At 44.4% G+C, this 27,199-nt stretch overlaps 1 protein-coding gene across 3 annotated transcripts in view; it reads right to left on the bottom strand.

Moving 5' to 3' along the window:
* Positions 1-27,199, bottom strand: part of plekhg4 (pleckstrin homology and RhoGEF domain containing G4) — a 78,844-nt gene that overhangs the window by 12,316 nt on the left and 39,329 nt on the right. For all 3 annotated transcript variants that reach the window (XM_087840763.1, XM_087840782.1, XM_087840803.1), the window contains exons 2-12: positions 12,393-12,590; positions 8,001-10,884; positions 5,797-5,964; positions 5,484-5,607; positions 5,314-5,407; positions 4,161-4,247; positions 3,960-4,076; positions 3,349-3,447; positions 2,077-2,364; positions 1,103-1,225; positions 806-997 (exon numbers count right to left, since the gene is read on the bottom strand). In XM_087840763.1, the coding sequence (XP_087696889.1) occupies positions 806-997; positions 1,103-1,225; positions 2,077-2,364; positions 3,349-3,447; positions 3,960-4,076; positions 4,161-4,247; positions 5,314-5,407; positions 5,484-5,607; positions 5,797-5,964; positions 8,001-10,884; positions 12,393-12,590 (4,374 nt within the window). The remainder of the gene's footprint in view (positions 1-805; positions 998-1,102; positions 1,226-2,076; positions 2,365-3,348; positions 3,448-3,959; positions 4,077-4,160; positions 4,248-5,313; positions 5,408-5,483; positions 5,608-5,796; positions 5,965-8,000; positions 10,885-12,392; positions 12,591-27,199) is intronic.

Here is a 27,199-nt window from a genome sequence, read left to right as displayed (position 1 = left end):
AGTGAGAGACTGACAGATTAGATTGGGGTGGTGTCTGTAGTGATGTGGACGCTGTACCCATCTGTTGTGGAGAAGAGGGTAAAAGCAAAGCTGTCGATTTACCGGTCGATCTCCGCTAAATCTTTTCTGAAAGAAAACCGAAAGTGCGCCGGAGTTCACACCGTGTCGCTCTCGGTTATGATGCGAACAACGGTCGAAGAAACTTTTGTGGTCGGTGCTTTTGTTTTTATAGGACGTCTGAGGGACAACTTCGACTGTTTCATGACTGAACTTCAAGAATCTGCACATTATAAAAATATCAGCATGACATAAAAACACACAAACAAACCTACAAGACAGAGACGTGGACAAAGACCATCGCCCCCCTCACACCCCTTTACAAAGAGTCCAGTACACAAAGCAATATTGACACTCTCTCCCCCCCCTCTTCATCCTCCTGGCCTCAATACAAGCTGTCAGTTTCACTGCAGGGAGACGATATGAGGAGGAGGAGGAGAGACACGACGAACCAGCTGCTCCGATCCACATTCAGCTGTTTTACATGCAGCTAAAATTAGATTTCTGAAGATGGATTCGAAGCTGCTCGGACAGAGCTGACAGGCTTCTCAGATGGTTTAAACCGAGAGACAGTAAAACATGAAAAATCAGAGCACAGCTGGAGCTATGATCAGAAAGAGCTGAAAGTACTGTTCACAACACTGAAATTCACTTCAACTAATCTCAGAAAGCACCAGATTAAATATAGATTGACACATTTAGATGACTGTGAGGCTCAAACTGCCACTAAAAACCTCAGTGACTGTACCTGATCTAAGAAGCCGTAGAGCCGGACGGCCCGCTCGATGTTCTGCCCGGTACTGCTGACCCGCTGAGTGAAATCCTGCAGCTGAGCCCAGAAGGAGTGAACTTTGTCCTCGTAAATGTGGAGGTCAGCGGACGGCACGTCGTCTCGGCGCTCCAGCCGAGACAGCAGCTCCTTCCCTCGTTTACACTGGTCCTGCACACAGAAGAAACAGACCTCATCCTCTGTGGGGACCAGTCCTCAGTATGGGCTAAAAGACATGTTTGAACGAGAGAGAGTGTGTGTGTGTGTGTGTCGTACGTATGCCGTTGTGCAGAAGTCCTTGTAGTCCTGCTGTTTTTCATTCAGAAGCACCAGAGAGTCTGCCGGCTCTTCCAGACTCTTCAGACGAACTTCACCAACCTCCTGTAGCCACGTCTTCACCTGACACACACACACGAATAACAAGCACATAGACTGTAAGGTAGACTTCACATTAACATGTGATCCAGAGGATCAAACCTCCCACCCTGCCAGGTGAGATGCGAGGCATGTCCCTTTTTTTATGGTTACGAAGTCAAAGAACGACAGAAAAACAAAAAATAAGGCTAAGAAAGGAAAACGAGAACCAATCAATGCTGCAGCTCTCTCAGCTCGTCTATGCCTGAGGGCCAAATGTCTGACAGTTCATCCACACCCGCAAGCAGCAAATCGCTCACATATGGATCTACTTTAACCTGAATTACCCATTTATGAAATCCATATATTATCTAATGTTTATTCATTTTCCTAATCATTCATTTGTGAGTGTGCTCAGGAGGGAAGTGTTTCATCCTGTCAAAGCTTCAGAAGACAAACTCATTCCAGTTTAACTCCAAACACATAACTGGTGTTTTTCTGTTGATGTTTACTGATCTGATATTAATCTGATGTTATCAGGTAATAATTCGATTGCTTACAGCTTAGAGCGCATATTTCCAAACATGCCTTGTTCCACAAAAAAAAATGTATTAAGTTAAAACCACCTTTTTCCTCCTACTGACAAGATACAAGACACCAGAGTTCAGGTTAAAAAAAGAAAAACATCTGAAAATTATATTTTTAATGTATTTATTGTGCATTACTTCTTTTGGCCCACTTGCAGTACCTTCAAAGCACACCAGGGGGCTGCTGAGGTGGGAGTGTCTCAGTGTCACTGAGAGTCACGGTTCATCATGAAGTCAACTCCTCACATTAAGACGACACTGATGTAAATGTCAGTATGAACGATGCATACTGAGCGTGCTCAGACTGACCTCGCTGAAACCTTGCTCCAGGTTCCTGAAGTCTGCGATGAAGTTCAGCTCCTGCGTTTTGGAGTTGGACAGCATCACCAGGCGGTGGAGCAGCTCGTCCACCTGCTCGTACAGAGCCGACACCGACTCCACCGCCGCCCGCTGGTCCGCCGCCACGCCGACGCTGCTCTCCTCCCTGCGCAGCCACGCCAGCGAGGCGCCGCCCTCCTGCTGGAGCTGCACCAATCGGCTGTCTGCGAGGATGCTGCACATCACTGCCCTGTAGCGGGACAGCAGCAGCTCGGCATCCTGGCAAAGACAGAGAAGTTTGAGCTGGTGTCTGAACCTTTGTGAGAGCAGACGGTGTCGTTCACCGACTCTGTGCATGTGATAAAAAAAACATTTTAAAAAAATCCACTTCCAGGATTCATGACCCAGTTACTCAAAACAATCCTAAAAGAACTACTTTCTTGAGCTTTGAGTGCCACTTAGTTTCAGTAAATTCAAAAGAAGGCAGATATCTCTACAGCTCGCTGCTCCCAAAGTTGGACACTGTACACAAAAACAATTCAGACAAACAGGCCGGAAGTTAACATGTCAACTTTGGAGTGATGGTGACAAACTAAAGAACATTAAGCAAACAAAACAGTGAGACCAGAACACAAAACTACAAACTGTTCAAGTGAATAAAAACACGCAGAGTGAATTTTAATCAACAGCCTCCTGTTGAAACTGTTCATGTTTTCAATGAGCCCAACTTTTAGACCTCATTTCCAGAAAATACACAGTTTTATATTAAACCCAATTTGTATAACATAAGAACAGGAAATGATAAACTTTACAAAAGTTTTGAAAAAGTTCTGGAATAGAGTGCCATTTGCCCAGAAAGGATCAGGAGCACGAGACAGTCTTTCAGTCATCCAATCAGATATCTTAAAAAGACGACTGTATCTCAAACTCCAAGCGGGGAGGATGGTTCAGAGTTCAACTGACGGAGTTGTAGTCCTTAGCTCTCCTAAAAACTACAACCTCCCCCGATTGTTCTTATATAACTAACAAATTTGTTGTTGATTGGACAGATTTAGGTTCCTAAAGTAAAAATACTGGCTACCCCTCAGCAGACACACCTATGGTATCAATTTGAAGCTCCTCTGCTGCCTCACTCTCGCATGTACAAACTAAGGTGTCCACGCGCGCCCGGCTGGCGGGGTAATCACAGTACCCGTCGGCCTTTTACAGGTGAGGAGTAGACACAGATCTAGCACTTTCTTTCCATGCCGTGTGTGTTTTTACCTCAGCAGTGTTCGGTAAAGGTGTGGATTGCAGCGCGTTGATGCTCTTCTGCAGCAGGCTGATGACGTCTTCACACTGACGGCTCAGCTGCTCCAGTCTCTGAGGGACAAACACACATTTTCATTGTGTGAATCGTTTCTAAAGCCGCACACTTAAACTCACTTATGAAAGAAGAAAAGAAGCTTTAAATACTCAACTGGAAGGTGAATAAAAGCTTCCACTCTACAACACAAACCTCATGTCATTAGCACCCCAGGAATGTGGGACAACCTGTCCAATTATGTTTTAATGAAGCATGCAACGTTTCAAAGCATTTCAGCTGCAGAAAAGCAAAGAGGAGCTGTGAAAGTCCAGAATCAGACACGCCTCACCTGCACCAGCGAGCAGGGATTAACCTGTGCTGACTGATTTGGGTTTGTCGTGACACTGTGAGACGTCTGTCCAACACGCGTCAGTACAGACACACTCATGTGGGTGAAACAGTTTTCTGATGACTACAAATCAGCAAAACACTTAAAGGTTTGACGTTGTTCTAACTAACAGACTTCACCGTGTTCGTGTGTTTCACTGTTACACGTCTGCCTTATTGTTTCTTTTTGTTTTACACTGACCAATCTGAAGCTGACCCAGCTGCTCTGACTGAAGCTGAAGGATCCTCCAAACTCCACGGGAAGCTGTCGGAGCTCCACGTGTTTCTGGACAGACTTCGGAGAGCTCAGCACCTCCACCTGCACAACAGAAACATCGACGCACACTTTAAAACATACATTCACACAAAGGTGTTTGTGAGCAGCTGTGGTGTAAAGTGTTACCTGTGTAGCTGCAGGTTTGTCCACACGCAGAGACGAGTCCTTGTTAGCAAGGATCAAAACACCGTGGATGGAGCCTGGTGTGTCCTCCTGCTCACACACACAGAGACACACACACATCAGTTTCTCTGGTGATCAGCACAAAGTTTCCATCAATAAGCAGTTGGAGTCTGGTTGATTTTCAGGTTGTTCGTCTGCTGGGGGTCGAGCTTTTCAGATGTTCTGCTTTCAGGATTTAAAGTTTGATTAATGCTAATAAATTCAGATAGAAATAGCCTGTGAGTCACTGAAGCCATATATTAAAGAAAAGCACTGGTAGACAAAGAGTGCTGTTGTTGATGCGTTATACTCACGACCTCTGACCTCTCTGGGTTCAGTCTGTCAGTGAAACCAGCTGACTGGAACTATACAAAGCTGCCACAGACCGTGTGGGGACTTGTTTCTAATCCATAAACGATACATTTCAAAAGCAGCAGCAGAGCAGTCCTCCAACCACCGCAGTTTGTAACTAACGCCCCCTGTTGGTCACTGACCAATCAGAGCACATCATTAAGGAGCTCAGTTGGCCTCTGTAACCACACTTCTCTCTTCCTAAGTTTTCCAGTGGAGATAAAGTTGTTGTTTTTTTTAAACTACTGACTGTCCCCTCGTTCCTGAAGGTCACTGACGATGTTCAGACCTGGATGCCAGAGGGGAGGAGAGTAAGGATCCATAATCCATTTCCTGTTTTAACAGCTGCTTTGACCAGAAACTAAAACACTGTGGCTGCACAGAAACCTACAGCTTCAACTTTGATACTTGAAACAGAAACAAGAAATCATGATTGAAAATGTAAAAAACTTTCTCAGATTCATGGTCAATCAGAGATAAGAAGGACGACATATTCTGCTCTGAACAAATGTTTCTCCACTATTCCCGTTCTGCATGTATTCCTCATCAGGAGCAGCTGCATCAGTGTTTTAATAGGAGCTGAGATGCTGTCTCTCATGAGTGCATGTTTCTCTAAATGACTCCTGGAGAATAAAACGACTCTGAGGGGCTGAAACGTGAGAGAGACTCCAGAATTAGTAAAGCCACCTTTTCTCGCACGTGCTCAGTCTGCAGCTCCACAGCACAGAGCTCCTGTCTCCAGGTAGCTCAATCGTAACCAACTCACCTGCAGCGACCTGAGGGCGGAGTACAGGGCGGGAGAGGGAGCAGCTCCACGGGCATCCACCAACACCGTCAGCCCCGACGCTAGCACCTCCTTCCTGTTCCATGAAAGAAGTGATATCAGAGGGTGGACAGCACGGAGACCTGAGTAACAACAGTAACAGAGGAGTGTACCTGAGGGTGGAGGTGTAGTAAAGGAGGAGGCGGGGCAGCTCAGTGCTGTCGCAGTCCAGGTGGGACCACACGGGGCTCGTGGTGGAGACGGTAAGCAGCGCTCGCCCACCTTTGTCTCTGGTTCCTGCAGGAAGACGCAGCAACTTCATTTACAGACAGAAACAGTGACTCCAACTCTGAAGTTCAGTCTCTGCTCCACCTGCCCAACTTTATAAACCTCAGGCTGGAGCTTCTGACTGCCCTGATCTTAGTCTAGTCGGGTCTGAGTCTGAGGCCTGAAACTGGTTGGTACATGACGTTTGTGTTTTCTCACCAGGCAGACAAACAGCTCCAGACCTCAGCAGCATACTGTACAGTCTGGACTGGGAGGACTGGGTGACAGGCTGGACTACCCTTGGAACAGCTGCTGGTTGTTCTGTCGGATTCGAACCAGCAGCCAGAGCAACCTCTGACTGGGCAGGACGCAGCTCACTGCAGAGGCCTGTGAAGAGATGCCGAAATGAACCTGTGTTAGTCACAGTGTACTGACACAGCAGGCCTGTGAGGCCCAGTTTTCATGTATGACACAGATAATGGACATGTTCTCACAACTAGAAATACTGTGCTGCTGAGGTACCTGCTGTTCTCTCACACATGCAAAAAATTCAGCTCCGCCGGGTCATGCCTGCTAAATTTCAGGGCTGCAGTTAATGTAGTTAATGAAGAACTTTAACCGTTAACCCAGCAGTTAACCTCAAAATGGCAAAACAGCTAAGAACCAGACAAAAGTGTCCTCACTGTCAAGGTCTCCACATCTGAGGACACAAATACAACAGTGCACGGACACACACGCGCACACACACACTACCTGAAGACTTTAAACCACGAGTGTCAAACTCATCCACCGTCCACAAAGAGCTGAATTTGATCTCAAGCACAACCAAAATCATTCCCTTCTTCAGTTTTCAGTTTTTTGTTCACTTGAGTCAAGATGTTGTAAATAAGCTGAAACTGAAGTGACGTACGCCCCTCACCTTACTCCTTTAACATTTAACAGAAGGTATCATCTCTTTTTTGAAAATCATTTTTCTCATTTAGTGAACTCGAAAGAAAAGCAGATGATAAACAGTCTGTAACATCTTAAGATAAAAAACAAACTCCAGCAGCAGATCTCAGTGTTTCCACACTACTGGAAAGGCGTGGAGCCTTCACCTGTAGATTTTCTAAATCCACAAAACTAGAAAAACTTTCATAGACTATCGCTGGCATCACTGCAACAGGAACAGCAGGGGATTTTATTGACCAATAAAGTAATTCATAATTTTACACTTTTTTTAAAGCCATCTCTATTAGGTCCCACTGGATGATATAATTTTGATTTTAAATAAAGAGAGAATGTTTTCAGTTAATTCTCAGAGTCCAAGGCTTCATCAGGGTTTCACAAAGTGCAAGTCAGTCGCAGGTGGGAAACAACCCCTGTGCTGTGGGGTATAACCCACAGGGGACGCTATAATGAAAAGCAGAAACCTCGTGTACAAATATTAAAAGTGTGGAAAAACTTAAGTACAATATATTAAGCAAATAAATCATGCAGCTACTAAACAAAACAAAAAAAAGGTTTTCATGATGTTCATGTCTGAACTAACCAAATTGACCAAATTCAAATTACAAAACAAAATAAATCTATAGAACAAAAAAGTTACGTGCTGATACACAGACGATGTAGACTCCCCGACACGCGCTCTCACCAAACCTAACATGAAGACAGAGGATCTCAGCAGTTCCTGTGGTTATGCTTCCTCTACATGAGATCTATCCAGGCTTCCGTGATTTTGTTCAGTAAACAAATATATCACCTGTGCATCGTTACTCAGTATGTTACTGTCAAGTGTTGGAGCCTATAAGGCAGCGCTCAGGGCAGCAGAAACTGACCTCTTACTGTTTTAGGTATTCTGGGTGATTTGTTTACATTACGATGCACAGAGTTGTTTTTTTAGTTTAAAAGCTTGAGGTCATCAAGACTCTGCTGCATCTGAACACATCGTGATAAATCTGCATATTTTACTATTTGTTAAACAACCGGAGGGATGAGACGTTCAGCTTTCTCTGAACTGAAGAGCAAACGGTAAACAAAGACACTGCAGAGAATTCCCCTTAATGGAGCCTGGAGCGACAGCACAAGGCACACAACTTCCTGTCTGCTCTTGGGTAACACAGGCAGAGCAGGCCGAAAAAAAGGTGAATGGTCCTTTAAATGATCAACGCAGTCGTGTGAAATGTGAGATTTTATAGAAAAAACTGAAAACCTGACACAGACTCGTTCACGAGCTGCTCCTGCAGCCACACAGGTGAGTTAAAACAGGAGGTGAAGTCGAAGGTAGTTTTAGTGAAAGAGATGCAAAGGAGGAACCACTCAGCCAATGAGGAGAGGAGGAGGAGGAGGATGTGATAAAGGAGGAGAAAGAGTGAGTCTGATGGTCTGTGGGAGGAAAAGCAGGAGAGGAAAATGTACTGAGGAGGAGAAACGGGTTCATGTACCTTCAGTGTGACACTCTGAAGCTCCAGCAGCCTCCTCACAGCTCCACCGCTCTTCTTCTTTTTGGACTTCCTGTCCACTGTTGGACTCCTCAGCTTTTGTCGGAAGCAAGTTTTGATGTGCTGCTGGTGTGGAGACGCAGTGCAGTGTTTTACACTCCTCCGTATTATTCTCTCCAGTACTGGATTGATCAGATTCTTCTGTGGGTCCCTGAAGTGCACTGCTTTCAGAATAAGAGTCATCGCAATGTGCTTTGTTTTTAGAATAAGAGTCCCCAGGGTCAGGTGTACTTTCAGAATATGTGCTTGCTAAGTGAGAGTCTTCTGTATTATTTTCAGAAGAGCTCTGAGTTTGTGTTTCTTTTTCAGAATTAAAAGTTCCTTGATGCGTTTGCAGTGTGTTGCTTTCACAATAAGAGTCCCTGTGTTGTGTTAGATGTGTGCTGTTTTCAGAAAACAAATCCTTGATCTGCTTGTATCCTGTGCTGGGCCCTTCAGAGCATGTGTGCTGTGTCTGTTTTTCAGAATAAGAGTCCTTGTAATATGGTTCTGTTGCCGTTTTTTCAAAATAACAGCACTCAGTGTGACACTGTTTATTTTTTTCTGAGTCAGCGTGTCGTTCTCTTGCTGTACTTTCAGAATAATAGTCCACGAAGTGCGTTTCTGGTGCTGTGTTTTCAGAATACGAGCCCTCAGTGTCTGTTTCTTTTATGTTGCTTTCAGAATAAGAGTCTCTTGCCATCTCTTGCTTGTTATTTTCAGAATTAAAGTTACTGGAGTCTGTCTGTTTAGTGTCACTTTCAGAATAAGAGTCTTTGTAATGTGCTTCTCGTACTGTGTTTTCAGAATGAGAGTCCTGAATGTGTGGTTGTTTGTTATTTTCAGGATAACAGTCCTCGCAACGTGACTCTGTAGCTATGTTTTCAAAATAAGACTGCTCAGATTTACTTTGTGGTTTGTTACTTTCAAAATAAGAGTCAACAGCGTGTGCACGCTGTGCGGCATTTTCAGGATATAAGGTTTCTGAGTCTACGTTTTTTATGTTTTCCGAATAGTCCACAGAGTGCGTTTCCGGTGCTGTGTTTTCAGAATAAGAGTCCAAGGAGTGCATTTCTGGTGCTGTGTTTTCAGAATAAGAGTGCTCAGTGTGTAGTGGTTGTTTGTTATTTTCAGGATAACAGTCCTTGCAATATGATTCTGTAGCTATTCTTTCAGAATAAGATTCCTCAGAATGTATTTGTGTTTTGCAACTTTCAAAGCAAGAGTTACTGGAGTGCGTTTGCTGTGCATCACTTTCAGAATTTGAGGTTTTTACTGGTTTTATGTTTTCAGAATAAGAGTCCTCGCAGTGTGGTTCTGTACTTTTGCTTTCAGAATAAGAGCCCTCCCAGTGTTTCTGTTTTGTGCTATTTTCAGAATAAGAGTCTTTATAATCCGTTTCTGTTACCGAGTCGATGGAGTGTGCTTGTTGTGTGTTATTTTTTAAATAAAAGTCCTCAGATTGCTTTTGTTTTGCGTTACTTTCAAAATAAGAGTCTTTATCTGTGTGAACCTCTCCACATCCCTTTTCTTCTTCTTCTGTCTCTCCTCCTCTTGCATCGTCTGTCACCATTTCCTCATCCTCATTTCTTTCTTTACTTTGTTGCACAATCATAACCTGAATCTCCTCCTCGACCTCTACTTCCTCTGGGCCTTCTTCTACCTCATCTTCTCCATCTTCATTCAACTCGTCTTCTCCATCTCCCTCTGTATCTTCACTTTCAGCTTCCTCCTCATCACTTGGGAACTCTTCCTCCTTTGGCACCTCCTCTTCTTCCTCAGCAGCTGACATTACAGCTTCCTCCTTGTTACTTCGCTCCTCCCCCCCCTCCTCCACGCTCATTTCTGTGCAGGTTTCAGGTTCAGTGTTCAGATTTGTGCCTGTGTCAGTACCTTTTGTTTCTTCCGATTCACAGATGGATGTTCCTGTGACTTCAGGAGGGGCAGAGGAGGAGAAGGGGGTCGGGACCACAGCTTCACGGTGGTCCTGGTGGATGCTCTCTTCCATGAGCCTGCAGGTTGCATCCTCACAGGGCTGCGGGAAGTTGCTGTGTGCGTGAGCAGTGAGTGTGGAAGCAGCAGAGTGTATGTTGGTGGTTTGAGGAGTGTGTGCGATAGCAGCAGACAGTGTGTGTGTGGTGGTATGTGTACTTGTCCTGGCTCGGTGCTGCAGGCTGATGGACTGGGTTAAAGAGCCTTTCTGTGGGGAGAAGCGAGGAAGCGGGAGCTCCGTCAGCTCCACGTACTCCCCCTCCGAGTCCTCGCCCCCGCTATTTGCTGGTGATTGGTCGGTTTTAGGCGAAGATGGGAGGTGCTTCACATCACTTGAAGAGGTTGCTTCTCTGTTGTTGTCAGATGATGTCTTGATTGCCACATCTTTGCCCTTAATGGAGGAGTCCTGGTCCTCCTTCGGAGCAGCACAGGGCCGACTGATGAACTGTGGGTAGACCAGATCCTCCCACGGGACCCTAAAGACGTCTCCGTGGGCGGAGAGGAGGCAGCGCTCCAACCTGGATGCTCCGCGCTGCTCCCTCTCCCTGTTGACGGAGTCTAACCAGGCCATGCTAAAGAGAGACTGCAGCGCTACGCCAAACACCTCCTGCTGCTCCACATGATGGCTGCCGGCCGACTTGCTGCACAGGAGCAGGCGCGGTTTTAACGGGATGTCGCCCCTCCAGGAGGCCCTGTGTGCTCGAGGAGGGGGTGGGGCTGCAGAAGGAGAAACCAGCAGGTAGAAGTCTCCTGGACGGAGGAGGCGTGGGTCCAGATGACTGAGCTGAACGACTACCCTCTCGTGGATGCACAAAGGCCAGCCTTCATGACGAAACAGGAAACCACAGTACTGCAGCTGAGGAGAGAAGAGAGCATCACAGTCAAGACAGAGCGTCATTAAAATCCTGGTGCTAAAGAATATCATCTGTATGGGTGCAAACTAACACCTTCTCCAAATATTGGAACCAAACAGAGCAACTACAGAGATTCAATTAAATCTGAGTAAAGTTCCCACCTGATCCCCTCAGAATCAGCTGATTTATCTCTTACAATAACTTGAAATCTCTAAAGAAATCATGCAAAAGTTTACCTTCATTGTCAAATAACTTGCCCTAAAAGCACACGGGTATAAGTTGCAACTACATCTCTCCTTGTGTAACAATCTAAATCTAAAATCTTGCTAACTTTGAGCATCAGTATCACAGGATACATCATAGTTTTAATAGCAAAACCTGCACTGATTTAACATCTATGGCATAGAGCAGGGGTGTCCAACATGAGGAGCACAGACTCCAACCTGTCCCACTGGAGCATGTTGGAAAAGGTGAAGAATTTTTTTCTTTAATGAAGCGAAATTCCTTTAACAGGTAGAAAAACACAGAATTCTGAAATTGCAATGTGTAGTCAAACTTCTTTTCACTGCCACACACAAGTTGAGATGAAAGTGGGCTCCATGTGGCCCACGTTGTAAAATCAACTGGACATCCCTGGCACGGAGGAACAGAAACGAGCACTGGAGCACGGAGGGCAGGTGGCTGATCAAAACATTCAAACAGCTCCATTTTATACCACACTGTTGTATATAACAGTCTCAACATAATGATCAAACAACTTTAGGCCCTGAAGATTTTCAAAGTTCGAGAAGGACACAGAGGATCCACGGATGATCTGTCTGCAGGTTGTTGCACCATCTGTTCAGCTTGTGACAATTTTCTCTGGCATGAGATGCCACGTCCCTTTTATTTGGTTTACTAAACTTTAGAGGGGAAACTAAAAGTTCTGCATCTTCATCCGCTATTCGGATCATGCAGTGATCCTGAGACTTCATTTAAACCCACTCCTCTGTATTCTGAGGGCCTGTGACTTGGAAAAATTTGCATAGCCTCATTAACAAAAGTGAAAAAATACAAAAGCTTATTTTGAAGGGCAGGTACTGATTGATCTGTCATTAACAAGAGAACAGTGTTTAAAAGTTTGGCAGCTGTGGCACATCTGTATCCACTTAGGCTGCTGTAGCTGCTCAGTTAATGAGTCCCTCAAACAGTCTGACATCTTTCTGTTCATTTAGAGTCAAAAGTTGCATCAAGACGGGATCATCTGACGGGACGTGAACGCCCAGCAGCGAGCACGTGAGCTTTGGAGTCGAACGCGTACGACAGGCAGGAACAGACACGAATATTCTGTGAGTCATTTGATTCAGAAACAGTGATCATCTGTGCAGAGATTCCTGTCTGCTCGTGTTCACCATCCAACCTGATGTAACAACAGACAGCAGAGTGAATCCACAACAAACAGACACTGAGCGCAAGTTAAGGACGCTTAAAGGTGTGATGAGATTACTCGGGGAAATGCAGAGATACTCACACAGGCATCCTGCTGGAGGTTTTGTAAGAACTGCTTTGCCGGCAGCAGGAAGTGGAGGAGGTAGCGGAGGCCGTCTCCTCGGTAACAGCGCTCCACAACGCTGAGGACCTGACAGAGGACAGTTGGGGATGTGGCTTGGAAGGGTGGGTAGAGGGCCGCCAGAGCCGACTGGATGCACCGGTCCAAAGATTCAGAGTCCTGCAAAGAGTAAGAGACGTTTTACTTCAAAGGTAATTTATTTCAGCTGGCAAATCTAAGAGCTCTGCTACACTTTAACAGATGCCACAAATGAGATTTTCACATTTTCAGATCCAAAAATCAGACACACTACAGAACAACCTTTAAACACACAAGGTTTCAATCTTCTTTAATGTGAGCTTCAGACGACGCGATAACATCTCAACTATGGATTGAAGTTGAGAGCTGGTAACAAATTGTCATCACCATCTGAATTTTATGCCTCTGTGCTTATCAAACAATCAATGCTGGCCTGTTTTTCTGAAAGGTGGAGATTGTCAAACTTACTACCCTGCGTTAAGAGACGGATAATAAAACAGTTGCGCTGACGCTGAAAACAATGTGCAGGCCTAATTCTTTCCAAGTTTACTTTTACTGTGCGCTGTACAGTACAGTATCTGATGCAGACTGACTGTTTTGTTTATTTGTTCGTTTAAGGAAGTCCTCTCTGGCTCCTCTGGCCTGATTTTATCATGCTGCTGATAAAAGACGTCTCTCAACCAAACCGCTCTATAATGAGCCGCTCAGACCAACAAAAGGTGCTTTCATGGTATTAAAGAATAATCAGTTTCAGCTCATGTGGCCTTAATGCTGGGCTGTGTGTGTCACGATCAGCAGCCCAAACTGCAGAGGATACAGGAGAGAACATGTGAGTGTGTGTCTGCAGAACATCCAGCTGTTGTCTATAAAAACACCACACCTCTGCATCACATTCCAGAACAGACAACAGCTCCTCTGTTGCCATCTGTTCAGAATGATCAAAGGGACCGATCGGATCGCCTCGGAGACCACAGCAGCTTCCTCTCCCGCTATGACCACACGTCATGTGAGTGTGCTGCACCTCCACAGTCAGCTGTCATGTGTCTGTAAAGCTGCTCTCACACACATGCGTGCTTCCAATTGACACATTTGATTAATGTTCAAGGCCAAGCACAGAAGGCAGGCCCTGAAGGTGTGGCTGGGAGGCCCCGTCTGCAGCGGTAACTGGATCCACTGGTCTGGAAGTAGCGGCGACTGGTCAGGTAAAAATATCCGCACCCCGTCTGGCTCCAGACAGCCCTCTGAGGTGTGTGTGTCCATGCCTCCTCTTCCTCCTCTTTAATTCAACATGTTTAACCTTCCAGGCGGAAGCACACTGACTGGCAGCTCCGCCCTCAGCGTCGGCTTCACTCATACAGACAAATAAGCTCAGTTTTCCTCCTTTTCCTGTAGTTAACGATCCAGGAGCAGCAGGTCGCCGCTATGCAGCACCTGAGAAGCACCTGCAGCTACAAACCAGCAAGGAAGCGATAAGAAAATCTAATTTTCAACCAACTCCTCACCATGAAGAGGAAGTAACACAACAGAAACCATTAAAGATCTGCAGTGGACAATTATATGCATTCAGTTTTAAATATTGTGGGAAAAAAACACTTTTCATATTTTCCTGTGTTTTTAGCACCGCCAGGAAGGACGTTTCTATGGAAATAAAGGTGACGCTAACACAGCTCAACACACCAACACACCAGGGTAAAGTGTGGTGGGATGGAGTGCCAAGTGTCAGAGAAATAAAGGAGAAAGAGGTTTTGGCATGAGTTGAATGAAACCTGCCACAGCCTCTCTTTTTTTTTTTTTTCTTTTGACCGGGGGGGGGGGGGGGGGGGGGGGGGGGGGTGTGTCAAAGAATAAATGAGTGGGGAACTGAAGACAGAAAAAAAGGACGGTAATTGTTTCATGTCAAATGTCTTGCCTTCATAGCCGCTGGAAACCAGGATCGTAACCAAGATTACATTTTGATGAATTGCACAACTATACAGAACTATGCACAGCGTCACTGGAGAGTGGTTTGGGGTGGAGCGCGTTCTTGAAAGAACAGTGTAATAGTTCCAGATAGCTGAAATGCCCATCCCTGATAATTAACTGTATTTATAATGAAGTTAAAAACAGGTTCACCAAGTGCTTTACAGCTATACATCCAAGCAAAGTTAAACAAACGCAGCACATTATAAAACAGAAAATACAGACACTCTCAGTAATCGAGACTGATACATAACTTGTCGTAAAATACATAAAAAGCTGTTTTATAAGCTTTAAAAGTGGACACGAGGGCAGCTCGTGTGATTATCAGCTGAAGCTTGAAGTGGAGTCTGTCTGTCGCCTGGCCTTCAGGACCAAAGGCAACAGCTGGTCTGAGTCTACAAGGAGGCATGCGAGTTTAATATAAGACTGGGGTTGGGCAACTAATTTTAATGTCATGAGCGATTTTGGCATCCGATGGTTATGAAAACAAGATAATTGCTACAAAAGCTCTCTCTTTCTCTCTCTAGTTTATTTTTGGCACTTTAAGTCTTTATTTGACAGCATTGTGTAGAGAGAGGAAGATACGGGGGGGGGGGGGGGGGGGGGGGGGGGGGGGGCAGCCCGGAGCTGCCCAAGTCCAGTCCAAACCCACGTCCAAAACCATCCTCAGCTCCTTATCCTGTCTGCTATGGCAGCAGCAGGCTGAGCAGGACATTCCAGATATCTCCTCCCAATAATATTTTCCAGTTCTTCCCAGGACATCCAAGTTGCTCCCAGACTAGACAAGATATATAATCTCTCATGAACTGAAGGTCAATCCCGTTGTTTACTCCCAGTTGGGGTTGTTTGGAAAATTTAAGGCTGAGCTCAGTTTGGCTGCTTTTGTCCACCACAGCTCACGAGCACAGTTGAAAGCCGGAACAAAGATCAATTGCCTCCACTTTCTCTTCTCCACAACAGTCTGGTACAATGCCTCATGCTACCTCTACTTACCCATAGCATACCATACCATAGCATAGCATAGCATAGCATCTTTATTTATAACGCACTTTACATCCAACAATGTTGACCAAAGTGCTACAAATATAAAACAGAGAGGAAACAGTTTAAATTACATATAAAATATCTTAAAATTAAAAATAATATAATTAATAAGAAACATATTAAGAGACATAAACAAGTCCTGCTGTGCTAAAAGCCAAGGTAAATAAATATGTTTTAAGACGTGATTTAAAAACAGATAAGGAAGGTGCCTGTCTAACATGCAACTCATTCCACAATTTTGGTGCTGCCACAGCAAACGCCCGATCCCCTCTGAGCTTACGATTAGTCCTGGGCACGCTCAGGAGGAGCTGGTCTGCCGACCTGAGGGACCGGGAAGGTATGTATGGATGAAGAAGCTCCGAGAGGTACAGAGGGGCAGCATTGGACAAACATTTAAAAGCAAATAAAAGCAGCTTAAAATGGATCCTAAAATGCACGGGCAGTCAATGAAGTGAATACCCATGTCATGCTCCACCATCTCTAGAGATATCTGCACTCCCTTGGTTGGTGCAGCAACTTTCCTCGATTCCCAGAAGGAGCAATCCACCATTTTCCAAGAGAGAAATGTGGCCTCTGACTGAGAGGTGCTGACCCTTATAGCAGTCACTTCTCACTTTGCTACAAACCGCCACATTGCAAGATCAAAGTCACATCCTGGTGAACACGTCTTTCATTCACATTTCACTTAAAGTTCTAAATGCTTCTTGTGAAACACGTTCTTAAGTGAAAGCTGCTTCTTGTTTAAGTTTGTGAATGCTCAGATTAAAGTACTGAGCCAAATAAGCGCATGACTCATGCTGTAATCAAGCAGTTTTAACATAAATCAGTTGAGATCATCTCTGGTAGCAGTGCAGGGAGGGGGGGAAATGGGAGACATGCTCGCCGTTCTCAGCTGCACACTTCGGCACATTTTGTTGATGATTTCTGGGACCGTTACAGAAATCCAGATCACTGCAGATAACAGCATGACAGAGTTTGTGCATCATCCATGGTCTCTGTGATAAAGGACGCCTTCAGTGTGTCTTCATACTAAACTGATACCATCAGTCACACCGAGTTGCGAAAGAAAATCTAAAAGCATATTGCTTCACTGCGTTTCATCAACCTTCATTTGTCCTACCCTCCAGAGGGCGGAAATCATGAGGCAGGTGCCTTCAGGTGCCAGCATTAAACGACTGGAGACTTACAGGTGACAGTTGTTTAAGTCACAAAAGCTTATGTCATGCTTTTTAATGCACCAGCATCTTTTTCTATTGAATGTAAGCACAACATCAGCAATGAACTCAAGTCCAAGTTCAGTTTAAAGACAACCAGTGTTGACTAAGGCTACGTCCACACGTACACGGGTATTTTTGAAAACAGAGATTTTCCGTTTTCGTTTTAAAAAATAATCCCGTCCACTCGTAAAGGCAGAACTGAAGGAAAACGCTGCTAGGAACATGCCAAAGCAGCAGGTGGAGCTATATTCCTAACCATGTAGAAATGTTGGCCAATCAGAAGTCTAGAAGCCTCGGTGGGAAAAAGTAAACACAGCTGGGGCATAGAAGCAGAACCGAGTGGTATGTGTGGAGGGACAGTAACTGTGTGTGTATATGTAAGCATTTAAACACTGCAGAGAGTACAAGTAACAGTAACAGTATTGTAGAAATTCATTTCACCGAAACAATAACGTGGCGCACAGTGTGACGTCAAAAAAGGCGCACACCTTTGACGCTGCGTTTTCTCAGTTTTTCTCGTCCACATGTAAATGTAAAAACTGAGTTTTCAAAAATATCCACCCTGGCTGGCGTTTTTAAAAATCTCCGTTTTCAGTGACCGAAAACGCCGTTTACGTGTGGACGAAAGGTGCAAACGCATAGAAAAATCTGCATTTTCAAAAATACCCGGGTACTGTGGATGTAGCCTAAATCATGGATATAATCCTGACAACATAGGTTATTCCTAATTTGCTAATAAATTCATAATAGTTTAATCAGAAAGATGTAAAAACTACAAATATGACAGAATGTATAACTGAGTGACTGTTTGTTTTCTTTTTCACAGCGCAGACAGAAGCTTCAAACAGTCTGATGTAAGACAGCACCACGATCAACATCAGAGTCTTATTTATCTGCTGTATGAGTCTCAGATGCAGAGATTGCATAACTGCATCACAGCAAAAATAAAATAAATAAAATTGAACATTATTGTTTCTGTTTTTCTAAGCAGCTTCTTTAGCGTTTAAATTCTCCTTATTTTACTTTGTCCTGACTGTAAAGTTTGACGCTTCTGTTTATCGGCCGTATTTGCGCCATATTCAAAGCGCCCACAGACCTGTTGAACTGACCCTGTGGTGATGTCACTAACAGTTTCCCTCTGTTTCCAGTTGTGTCGTCCTGCTCAGCCAGCGTTCCCCTTCAGCCTCGGCTGAATATTCTGGATGTGAATCAGGCGACAACTGGCAGCCAAATGCAACACTGAGGCCAATATTAGCAGCAGGATATCAGATGACAGCTGGTGCAGGGGGACAGGGGACCGGGGGGCGGGAGGATTTTTGTGCTGCTGAAAAGCACCGCGGCAGGTTGTGGACGATCATGAGTTTAAAGTGCTGATGCAAACAGAGACCGATCGTAAACACAGCAGCGCTCCAAAAGTTACAACCGGAGTGAAAATAAATGGGCACCGATGGACGTCTCTGCTGACATGACACTGACACAAAGCTGGCAGCTTCATCAACCACAGAAATTTACAGATTCATCGCTGCACCGCCAAACTTCAGATCGTGTTGTAAACCATGGACAGTTCGTATTTACTACATTCAGATCTTATACTGTCTATGGCCTACAAGTAAGAAAGCACTGTGAGAATACAGCATGCATATGTAAGAGATATTTGAAAATGTGAAATATAGACATTCTTAACTCATCATAATAAGGCCAGTATGTTAATGTATGTTTAGCTCACCTTCTCTGAGGTGCGATGAGCTAATGGTCTCTCCTTTTCTGCATTAGGACTCTTAATGTGCATTAATACGCGTTTGAAGAACCAGAAAACCTCAGTGACACAGTCCAGGAGGAGTAAACCAATTAAACATACTTCACATCTTTTATGTTGCTGATATAAACTGTAAACCTACTCTGTTGTGTAACGGCATAAAAAGACTGTAGGAATCACGATGTATATAAAAGCGAGGATTACAGTATTAAGACTGCAGCTCAGGCTTGCTTTGAGAGGGTGAGGAGGATGATGGGAGGGGGCCGCATCAAAGCAGGCTGAGAGAGGTTCCCATGGGAGAAAGAGAGAGGCCACCCACTCTGAATAATAACTTCATTATCCTCAACACACCAGAGTCCTGTGATAAAAACACTGCTTTTACTTTCATTCAGATTTACAGAGTTTCAGTCAGTTCAGCCTCTAATCCGGAGTGCAGCAACAGAAGAGTCTCACTCCTGAGATCACTTCACAACGTAAACACACCAATTAGGAGGAGGTCAGAGGTCAAACCAGTGGGTTTAAGCTCCTTCCTGTGTTGCGCCTCAGGCTGAGCAGTGATTTGGATTCAGTGTCAGTGCGAAGAAACAGAAAAACAAGCAGAAATATTGGCGGCCAAACCCTAAAATTGGGCCGACGTGGGACTGAAAGTGAAATTCTGGAGTTTAAGACAAGATTTAAACAAATCGTTTGCCGTCTGACTCACGAGCTCCAGGTGTGTAGGAACAGTGGAGAGATCAAACAGGAAAAGTAAACAGAGATAACTCTGTTACTGAGCTTACTGTACTGAGATTATTTTGGTATTGTGAACCGGAATGGGAGGGACCAGACAAACCTGATCAGCATACCTCATGCGTTTCACCACCCCTTAGGATAACACCACGCTACCAAGACAGAGGACAGTGTGTCTGTACAACAGAGACAACGACCAGCTGGAACTGGAGTCCAAAGCTGGTCGCATGAAGAAAAACCACAGAAGCTCTATTACTGCAGATATAGGAACTGAAGGAAAGACATCAACTACCAGGCGTCATTTTCTGACAACCAGCCAATCACTGGGCTTCACGTTCTTTATAGAGCACACTATAAGTCACTATAAATAACCCACTGTCAATGGCAACAGCATGTAAGCAAGCCAGTAAACATAAACCTGCAGGCAATATGTGGACCAATAAGGAATATTTACACTTAACCAAGACATGTGATCCCCCCTCAAGTTTAACAGCTTGTTAGTGACCAAACAGAGTAAGGGAAAAACGATGAGTGGATAGTCTGGTGACCTGTTCGGAGCATGCCCTGCCTCTCACAGTGTGACAGCCCTGAACATGGCAACAATGGCTGGATGGATAAATATTACACCTACATTATTGTATGCTTAATGTTATGCAGCTACAGTGGGGCAAAAAAGTATTTAGTCAGCCACCGATTGTGCAAGTTCCCCCACTTAAAATGATGACAGAGGTCAGTAATTTGCACCAGAGGTACACTTCAACTGTGAGAGACAGAATGTGAAAAAAAAATCCATGAATTCACATGGTAGGATTTGTAAAGAATTTATTCGTAAATCAGGGTGGAAAATAAGTCAATAACAAGGTCAATAACAAAAATACAACTCAATACTTTGTAACATAACCTTTGTTGGCAATAACAGAGGTCAAACGTTTACTATAGGTCTTTACCAGGTTTGCACACACAGTAGCTGGTATTTTGGCCCATTCCTCCATGCAGATCTTCTCAAGAGCAGTGATGTTTTGGGGCTGTCGCCGAGCAACACGGACTTTCAACTCCCGCCACAGATTTTCTATGGGGTTGAGGTCTGGAGACTGGCTAGGCCACTCCAGGACTTTCAAATGCTTCTTACGGAGCCACTCCTTTGTTGCCCGGGCGGTGTGTTTTGGATTATTGTCATGTTGGAAGACCGAGCCTCGTTTCATCTTCAAAGTTCTCACTGATGGAAGGAGGTTTTGGCTCAAAATCTCACGATACTTGGCCCCATTCATTCTGTCCTTAACACGGATCAGTCGTCCTGTCCCCTTGGCAGAAAAACAGCCCCATAGCATGATGTTTCCATCCCCATGCTTCACAGTAGGTATGGTGTTCTTGGGATGCAACTCAGTATTCTTCTTCCTCCAAACACGACGAGTTGAGTTTATACCAAAAAGTTCTACTTTGGTTTCATCTGACCACATGACATTCTCCCAATCCTCTGCTGTATCATCCATGTGCTCTCTGGCAAACTTCAGACGGGCCTGGACATGCACTGGCTTCAGCAGCGGAACACGTCTGGCACTGCGGGATTTGATTCCCTGCCGTTGTAGTGTGTTACTGATGGTGACCTTTGTTACTTTGGTCCCAGCTCTCTGCAGGTCATTCACCAGGTCCCCCCGTGTGGTTCTGGGATCTTTGCTCACCGTTCTCATGATCATTTTGACCCCACGGGATGAGATCTTGCGTGGAGCCCCAGATCGAGGGAGATTATCAGTGGTCTTGTATGTCTTCCATTTTCTGATGATTGCTCCCACAGTTGATTTTTTCACACCAAGCTGCTTGCCTATTGTAGATTCACTCTTCCCAGTCTGGTGCAGGTCTACAATTCTTTTCCTGGTGTCCTTCGAAAGCTCTTTGGTCTTGGCCATGGCGGAGTTTGGAGTCTGACTGGTTGAGGCTGTGGACAGGTGTCTTTTATACAGATGATGAGGTCAAACAGGTGCCATTCATACAGGTAACGAGTGGGGGACAGAAAAGCTTCTTACAGAAGACGTTACAGGTCTGTGAGAGCCAGGGATTTTCCTTGTTTGAGGTGACCAAATACTTATTTTCCACCCTGATTTACGAATAAATTCTTTACAAATCCTACCATGTGAATTCATGGATTTTTTTTTCACATTCTGTCTCTCACAGTTGAAGTGTACCTCTGGTGCAAATTACTGACCTCTGTCATCATTTTAAGTGGGGGAACTTGCACAATCGGTGGCTGACTAAATACTTTTTTGCCCCACTGTATCTGCAACCAGAGGGTCCACGGTTGTTGGGAAATGCCAAAAATCTGTTATTCTCGGTCTGATCTCTTGTTAACAGTATTAGAATGATATCTCTGATACAAGTAGTGGAAATGAGCTTTCTCCAAAAGGTGGATGGGCTCTGCCTTAGCGATCGGGTGAGCAGTTCAGTCATTCGGGAGGGGTTCAGGGAAGGGCCACCAATCCTCCACATCAAAAGGAGAGGACTAAGCCCGTCACCTCCTGGGTAAGGTGTTCCCGCCAGGCATGTGCTGCCAGTAGGAAGCCCCGGAGTGACACCAAGGCAATTTGGAGAGCTAGCATTTATAGGCTGGCTGGGAAAGGCTCAACGTTATCCCGGAGAAGGAGATGGTGAGATGGAAGTCTGGGCTTCCCTGCTGCCCCCACGACCTGACTTTAGATAAGTGGAAGAAAATGGCTGGATGATTTATTGTTTTAGATTTGAACTTTTATTGAAATGGTTGGCATGAACTTTTGAACAGCCTGCATCATTCTCAGTGCACAGCACAAAGCACCATACTTTTCCATCGCAGTTTTTTAGTTTTTCAGATGTTAATTTAACACATTTTAATAATACGTCAACATCTTTTGTTGTAACATGTTTTCAAATCATTTTTAACATTTACGACTGCTCCTCATCTGTCTGGACTATAATGTTGATAACGCACAATGTGAGGTGCCGCACAGTTAAGCGGCATGATTCATTATTGAAAAATGTTAAATATAGGGCTGCCACAAACGATTATTTTGATAGTCGACTAATCAGATCATCATCCATTGGATGTAAAACTTACAGCTTATTGCACCAGCAGCATCTGATCTTATATAACTATCATTAGCTTACAGCTTGAAGTGTTTAAGGTATGTGCTAACTAAAAATAAAGACAAGATAATAGTTTATTAAATTTTAATGAAATTTGCAGATTGTTTCGGTGAAGTTTAATAAACTCCTTGCTATCTAAAATATAACAGGACACCGGAGTATATTCTCCAGCATCTCACACTTCTGATAATCAGCTGTCTGCTTGACGTTTATTCAGCTGTGTAAAAACTATAACTTTAATCTCAGCCAAACCGATTTACTCAGGAACAAATAAAATGCTAAAAAAAAAAAGCCAAACAATAACATTTTTAAGTTATCTAAGTGACTTATATATCATGTTTAACCTGAGTAGCGAAAGACGGCGGTGGGTTTGAAAACGATTTGGCGGGAGTCCGGTGTTCTCACGGCTCTAGTTAGCCTAGCCCCCGGCTAGCTATCGAGCTAGTGGGTAACAGACGTCTCCGAAAACGTCGGAGCGCTTTTGGAAATATGTGGTGTCTTGATAAACTGAGCAGATATTTGAGGTTTACACAGCTACATTCTCAACTGAAAATATGTTAAACGTTTATTTTGTGACCCAGAAAGAATAATAAGAGTAATATTAAAACTAACTAGCTGCCGCCATTGTTGGAAACTGAGCTGAGCTGTGCTATGAATTCTGGGACAGAGCTACTTCTTCTTCTTCGGGGTTTAACGGCAGCTGGCATCCTTGTACATGCAGTGCTGCCATCTTCTGTTTCAGTCCGTTATTACACTCTTAAATCCTACTACTTATTCAAGCGTCTTTTGTGATCTTACAAAGCTTCAAACGATGAGTCGACTATTAAATTAGTCGTTGATGATTTTGATAGTCGACTAATCATTGCAGCCCTAGTTAAATATTAGTCGTTTTTGACATTTTCCATTAAACGGTTCTCAAATTTAACTTCATATCTGAGTGTTGGTCAGTCTCATTTTTTTCCCCTCATGTTTAGTTGATTAAGAAATGAGTCGCCAGGAACATCCCTGGTTGATAGCCTAATTTATACTCAGCATGTGTTGCCATTCACTGATCAGGTATGACATTATGACCTGCCTAATTGGTTGGATCGGGCTCTACGGGCCAGCCTTCGCTCTACATGTGCTACATGTTCACCATCGTTCCTTCTTTGAACCACTTTTGGTGCTCAGACCAGGTCGACCCAAATTCTAACATCAACTTTAGCTTCAATCTGTGGTGAGCAAAAGTTATATTGCATTTGATAAAATGCAGTCTTGAAACCATCTTATCACGCTAGTTATGGGCCTTTTTTTTTCTTTTTTTAATACAAATGACATCTTGAAAGGGTCTATAGATCATAGAAGACCCAGAGTCAGCTGTGAGGTCAGGACACTGTGTTTGCACACTGACTGCAAAAATCTTTATGAAACCAAAAATCAATCAAGTTTCTAATTACTGGTCGCTGTGAGACTTTTTTCTACTTCATACTATATTTAAAATGTCCATTCAACCATCACGTTATGCTTTGCTTTCATTCTTCAGATGTTACTCTTTCAGTCTCACTGTTGCTGTCAGTACTTGGTGCCATTTTTAAATGAGCATGTGCATGGAAGAGAAAAGGGCTCCTGTTTAATAATCAGGATGGAGCCTCTGAGATAAACTAATGTAATATCTCAGGTTCAGCTGGTTTTATGAATAGTTAGTGGCAGCCCGTGTCTCCCCTGAGGGTCATGATTCATCCTTCCAACTGTTCGGCTGACTGCTCAGCGGCAAACCAGTTCCTGTTGGGTGTGGAGGAGGAGGAATCAGCGGCGTGCTGAAACTGTTCACATGTTAAAACAGCCCAGCCACAAAAGGGGGTCACGGTTCCACAAAGCAGAGGTCAGGACTGTTTTAGTTACCAATCATGGTAACATGGCATGGGGAGGGAGGAGCTCTATAGGCGAGGGACCCACAGGACATATGGCCTTTTAACCTCCCCCCCCGTTCCAGAGACGTGAACAGTGACAGGCCAGGCCAGCTGTCAGCTGATAGAAAAGTAGAGATTTCTGACGGCACAGACCAATTCAACCAGTGACGGAGACGCGCTCAATCCAGATACTGAAAAAGCTGTACCTCATGCCAGGCTCAGTCTGTCCAATCAAAGCAGTGATTGAGTAAAACACCCGATTAAGAAAACTCACCTCAAAGGTTTCTTTAATGCTACAGATTTTTCCCTTTCTCCCACATTTCCTTGCGGGGAAAAGCCTGATATACACTTCTATTGGTCAAAGTCAGCCACATGTGAGGGGCGCAGAAAGGGAACATTGTGATGTTGATATATAAGAAAGCACAAGGTCTCTTAAGTCCTGCTTGCATCAAACAATGTTTTGTGCCACAATAATAAAGTCTATGAAATGATAATAAAAGGATGAAGTGATGTGCGCAGAGGGAAGTAATTATTTAATCCCTGTTGAATTTGTGAGTTTGCTCACTTACAAACTGAGTGAAGGTAACAACTGTTGCTCTCATTTTTTGGACATGGAACAAATAAAATGACCGTCAGTTGCCTTTAGTCTGGAGAATGGCTGGGCTATATCATACCGTTCACGGTAATACTGTTATAACATTAGGCAATGATAAGAAAATTAAATATGGCGATAGAATATGGGTAAAATGCGCATGTGCGGTGCCTTTGTTTTCATACGCACTCACCCCAACCAATCACAGCAGATGGCCCCGCCCCTCCCTGAGCCTGGTTCTGTTGGAGGTTTCTTCCTGTTAAAAGGGAGTTTTTCCTTCCCACTGTCGCCAAAGTGCTGCTCATAGGGGGTCATATGATTGCTGGGTTTTTCTCTGTATCTATGAAGCGCCTTGAGGCGACTTTTGTTGTGATTTGGCGCTATATAAATAAAATTGAATTGAATTGAATTGGCGGAAAAAGCATGGCGGTGACGCAGAATGAGAAGGGCGAAAGTGGATCGTTGAATGAAACGGATGAACCAGAACTGGTTTGTAAAAATGCTGCAGCTTCAGTGGTGTGGAACTGGTTTGGCTTTCGTCTGTCAGATATGCACCAAAGTACAATTTTTTGGTAGAGCATGCTAGCGAGCCGTCGTTATTACCGTGTTTTTCGGAAAATAAGGCACACTTAAAATCAATCCTTTGATTTTCTGAAAAAAATCGACAGTGCCCCTTCCTGTGTGCGTTATGTATGAATTCTGGTTGTGCTTACTGACCTCGAATCTTATGTGGTACACAGCGCTCAAAAATCTGTCAAAACTGTAGACAAACTGTACGTGCTGGCCTCCTTCACTGCATGCAAACAACACTCTGCACATAAAATAAAAAGATCCATATTCTTATATCTGCAGCTGTATTTGCACAAGACCACAGTTCAACAACAGCCTCATGCCACTCACATATTTATATCCATTTGATGTGGCTCCCTTACTCAGGACGAACACTAAGAAACCTTCAGTGCAGATGGTTTCTGCAGAAACACACAGCCAACAGTTGATCACAACAAAAACACCCACACCACAGACACACACACACACACACGTCTGGCAGTTCATGTTGCCGATTGTGGCTGGGAGATAAAAATCCGATGCTATTTTCTTTCTCCTCTGTTGCGCTGCTGCGATGCGGCTGACCACAGGCGGCCCACCCTGATACAAAACACGCTGCTTTTGAAATCAGTGACGATCCTTAACAGAAAAACACCTCGACGCGGTAAACTAGACAGATGTTTGATTGTCCCACAGGGATGTGCAGCCTCTGTCGCTGTGGCTCCACATCCCTCATCACAGCACAGCGTCAGAGGTCTGTGAAGCCTTTTCAACAGCTTCGTGTTATCTGATGACCTCTGGTGAAATGTGGAAATTACAAATGCAGACACCCTCTGTTTCCTTAACGATTACAAATCTAACAGGGCCTGCGGGTCACACAAGTCCCGTGTGAAAATAATAAAGCATGTCTGTATCGGGAAGCTCCACGGTGTCGTTTTTCATCTCCTGCTCCATTCATCAATATTTCCTCTAACCACAAACTGCCTTTTTCTCATTCAGAGACTTGTTTCTGTTTGCTGTGACCTGTTGCAGCTTGTTTAAAGTAGAAGACAATTAAAGTCTCGTCTACCTGATAGTATCAGACAGATGAGACTTTAATTGTCTAATCTGCAAATGATGAGCAAGAATGAACAGAATGAGCATGCCTTTATTCTGAAAATCCCAGCTGTAAACTCATCATGAGAGGAAAACATGACAGATGAGACGACGTACCAGGCAGCGATCCACAGATAATAGGAAAGGAATGCTACAGATGCACATCCACAATCACACACAGAGGAAATCAAAGCCCTCAGCCTCAGGCTCGGAGTCTGCTCAGGTATTCAAAGTCAATTGGTAAAATGCCACTTGCTTACCACAGGTGAATATTTTAATCAACAGTGACTATTTGAATTATTTGATGGGATTTTCTGACAAATATAATAAAGCTTGCTGTGTGGTGCAGACAGTCCAAGAAGTCACGTCCAATTCTTCAGAGCGTTTCAGGAAGTTCCAAAAGCCGATCGAGGCCTACTGCTGCTGCCGGAGTCCGACATGACTCAAAGTGGGAAGGCATCAGGAAGTTAACAGGAGGCAACAAGGGCCAAGAAAGCTGGTAATCAGCTACTGAAAAAGCAAATGCAGATCTGCCAGGTCGTCCACAGCACTCCAATCAAACTGGCATCAAAACAAAGCTTACTCCTAAGCACCGACAGCCAATGAGAGTCCCTCACACCGACATTACAAGCTGAAACTTCTCTCACCACCTGTTAGCACTGCAAACAGACTCTGAAGAGCTCACACCTGGGAAGAAGTTTTCCAGTTGGTCTGTTTCCAGTGACCTGGAACTCTGTGTTTTTACCTTTCGTGTTTTTTGAGTGCATGGAAGGTAAAAACAAACGGAAAGGCTGTTATGCAAGTGGATA

The sequence above is a fragment of the Neolamprologus brichardi genome, chromosome 1, assembly GCF_056152115.1.
Source record: "Neolamprologus brichardi isolate AB-2024 chromosome 1, ASM5615211v1, whole genome shotgun sequence".
NCBI lineage: Eukaryota > Metazoa > Chordata > Actinopteri > Cichliformes > Cichlidae > Neolamprologus > Neolamprologus brichardi.
This window is presented reverse-complemented; position numbering and strand designations above follow the sequence as displayed.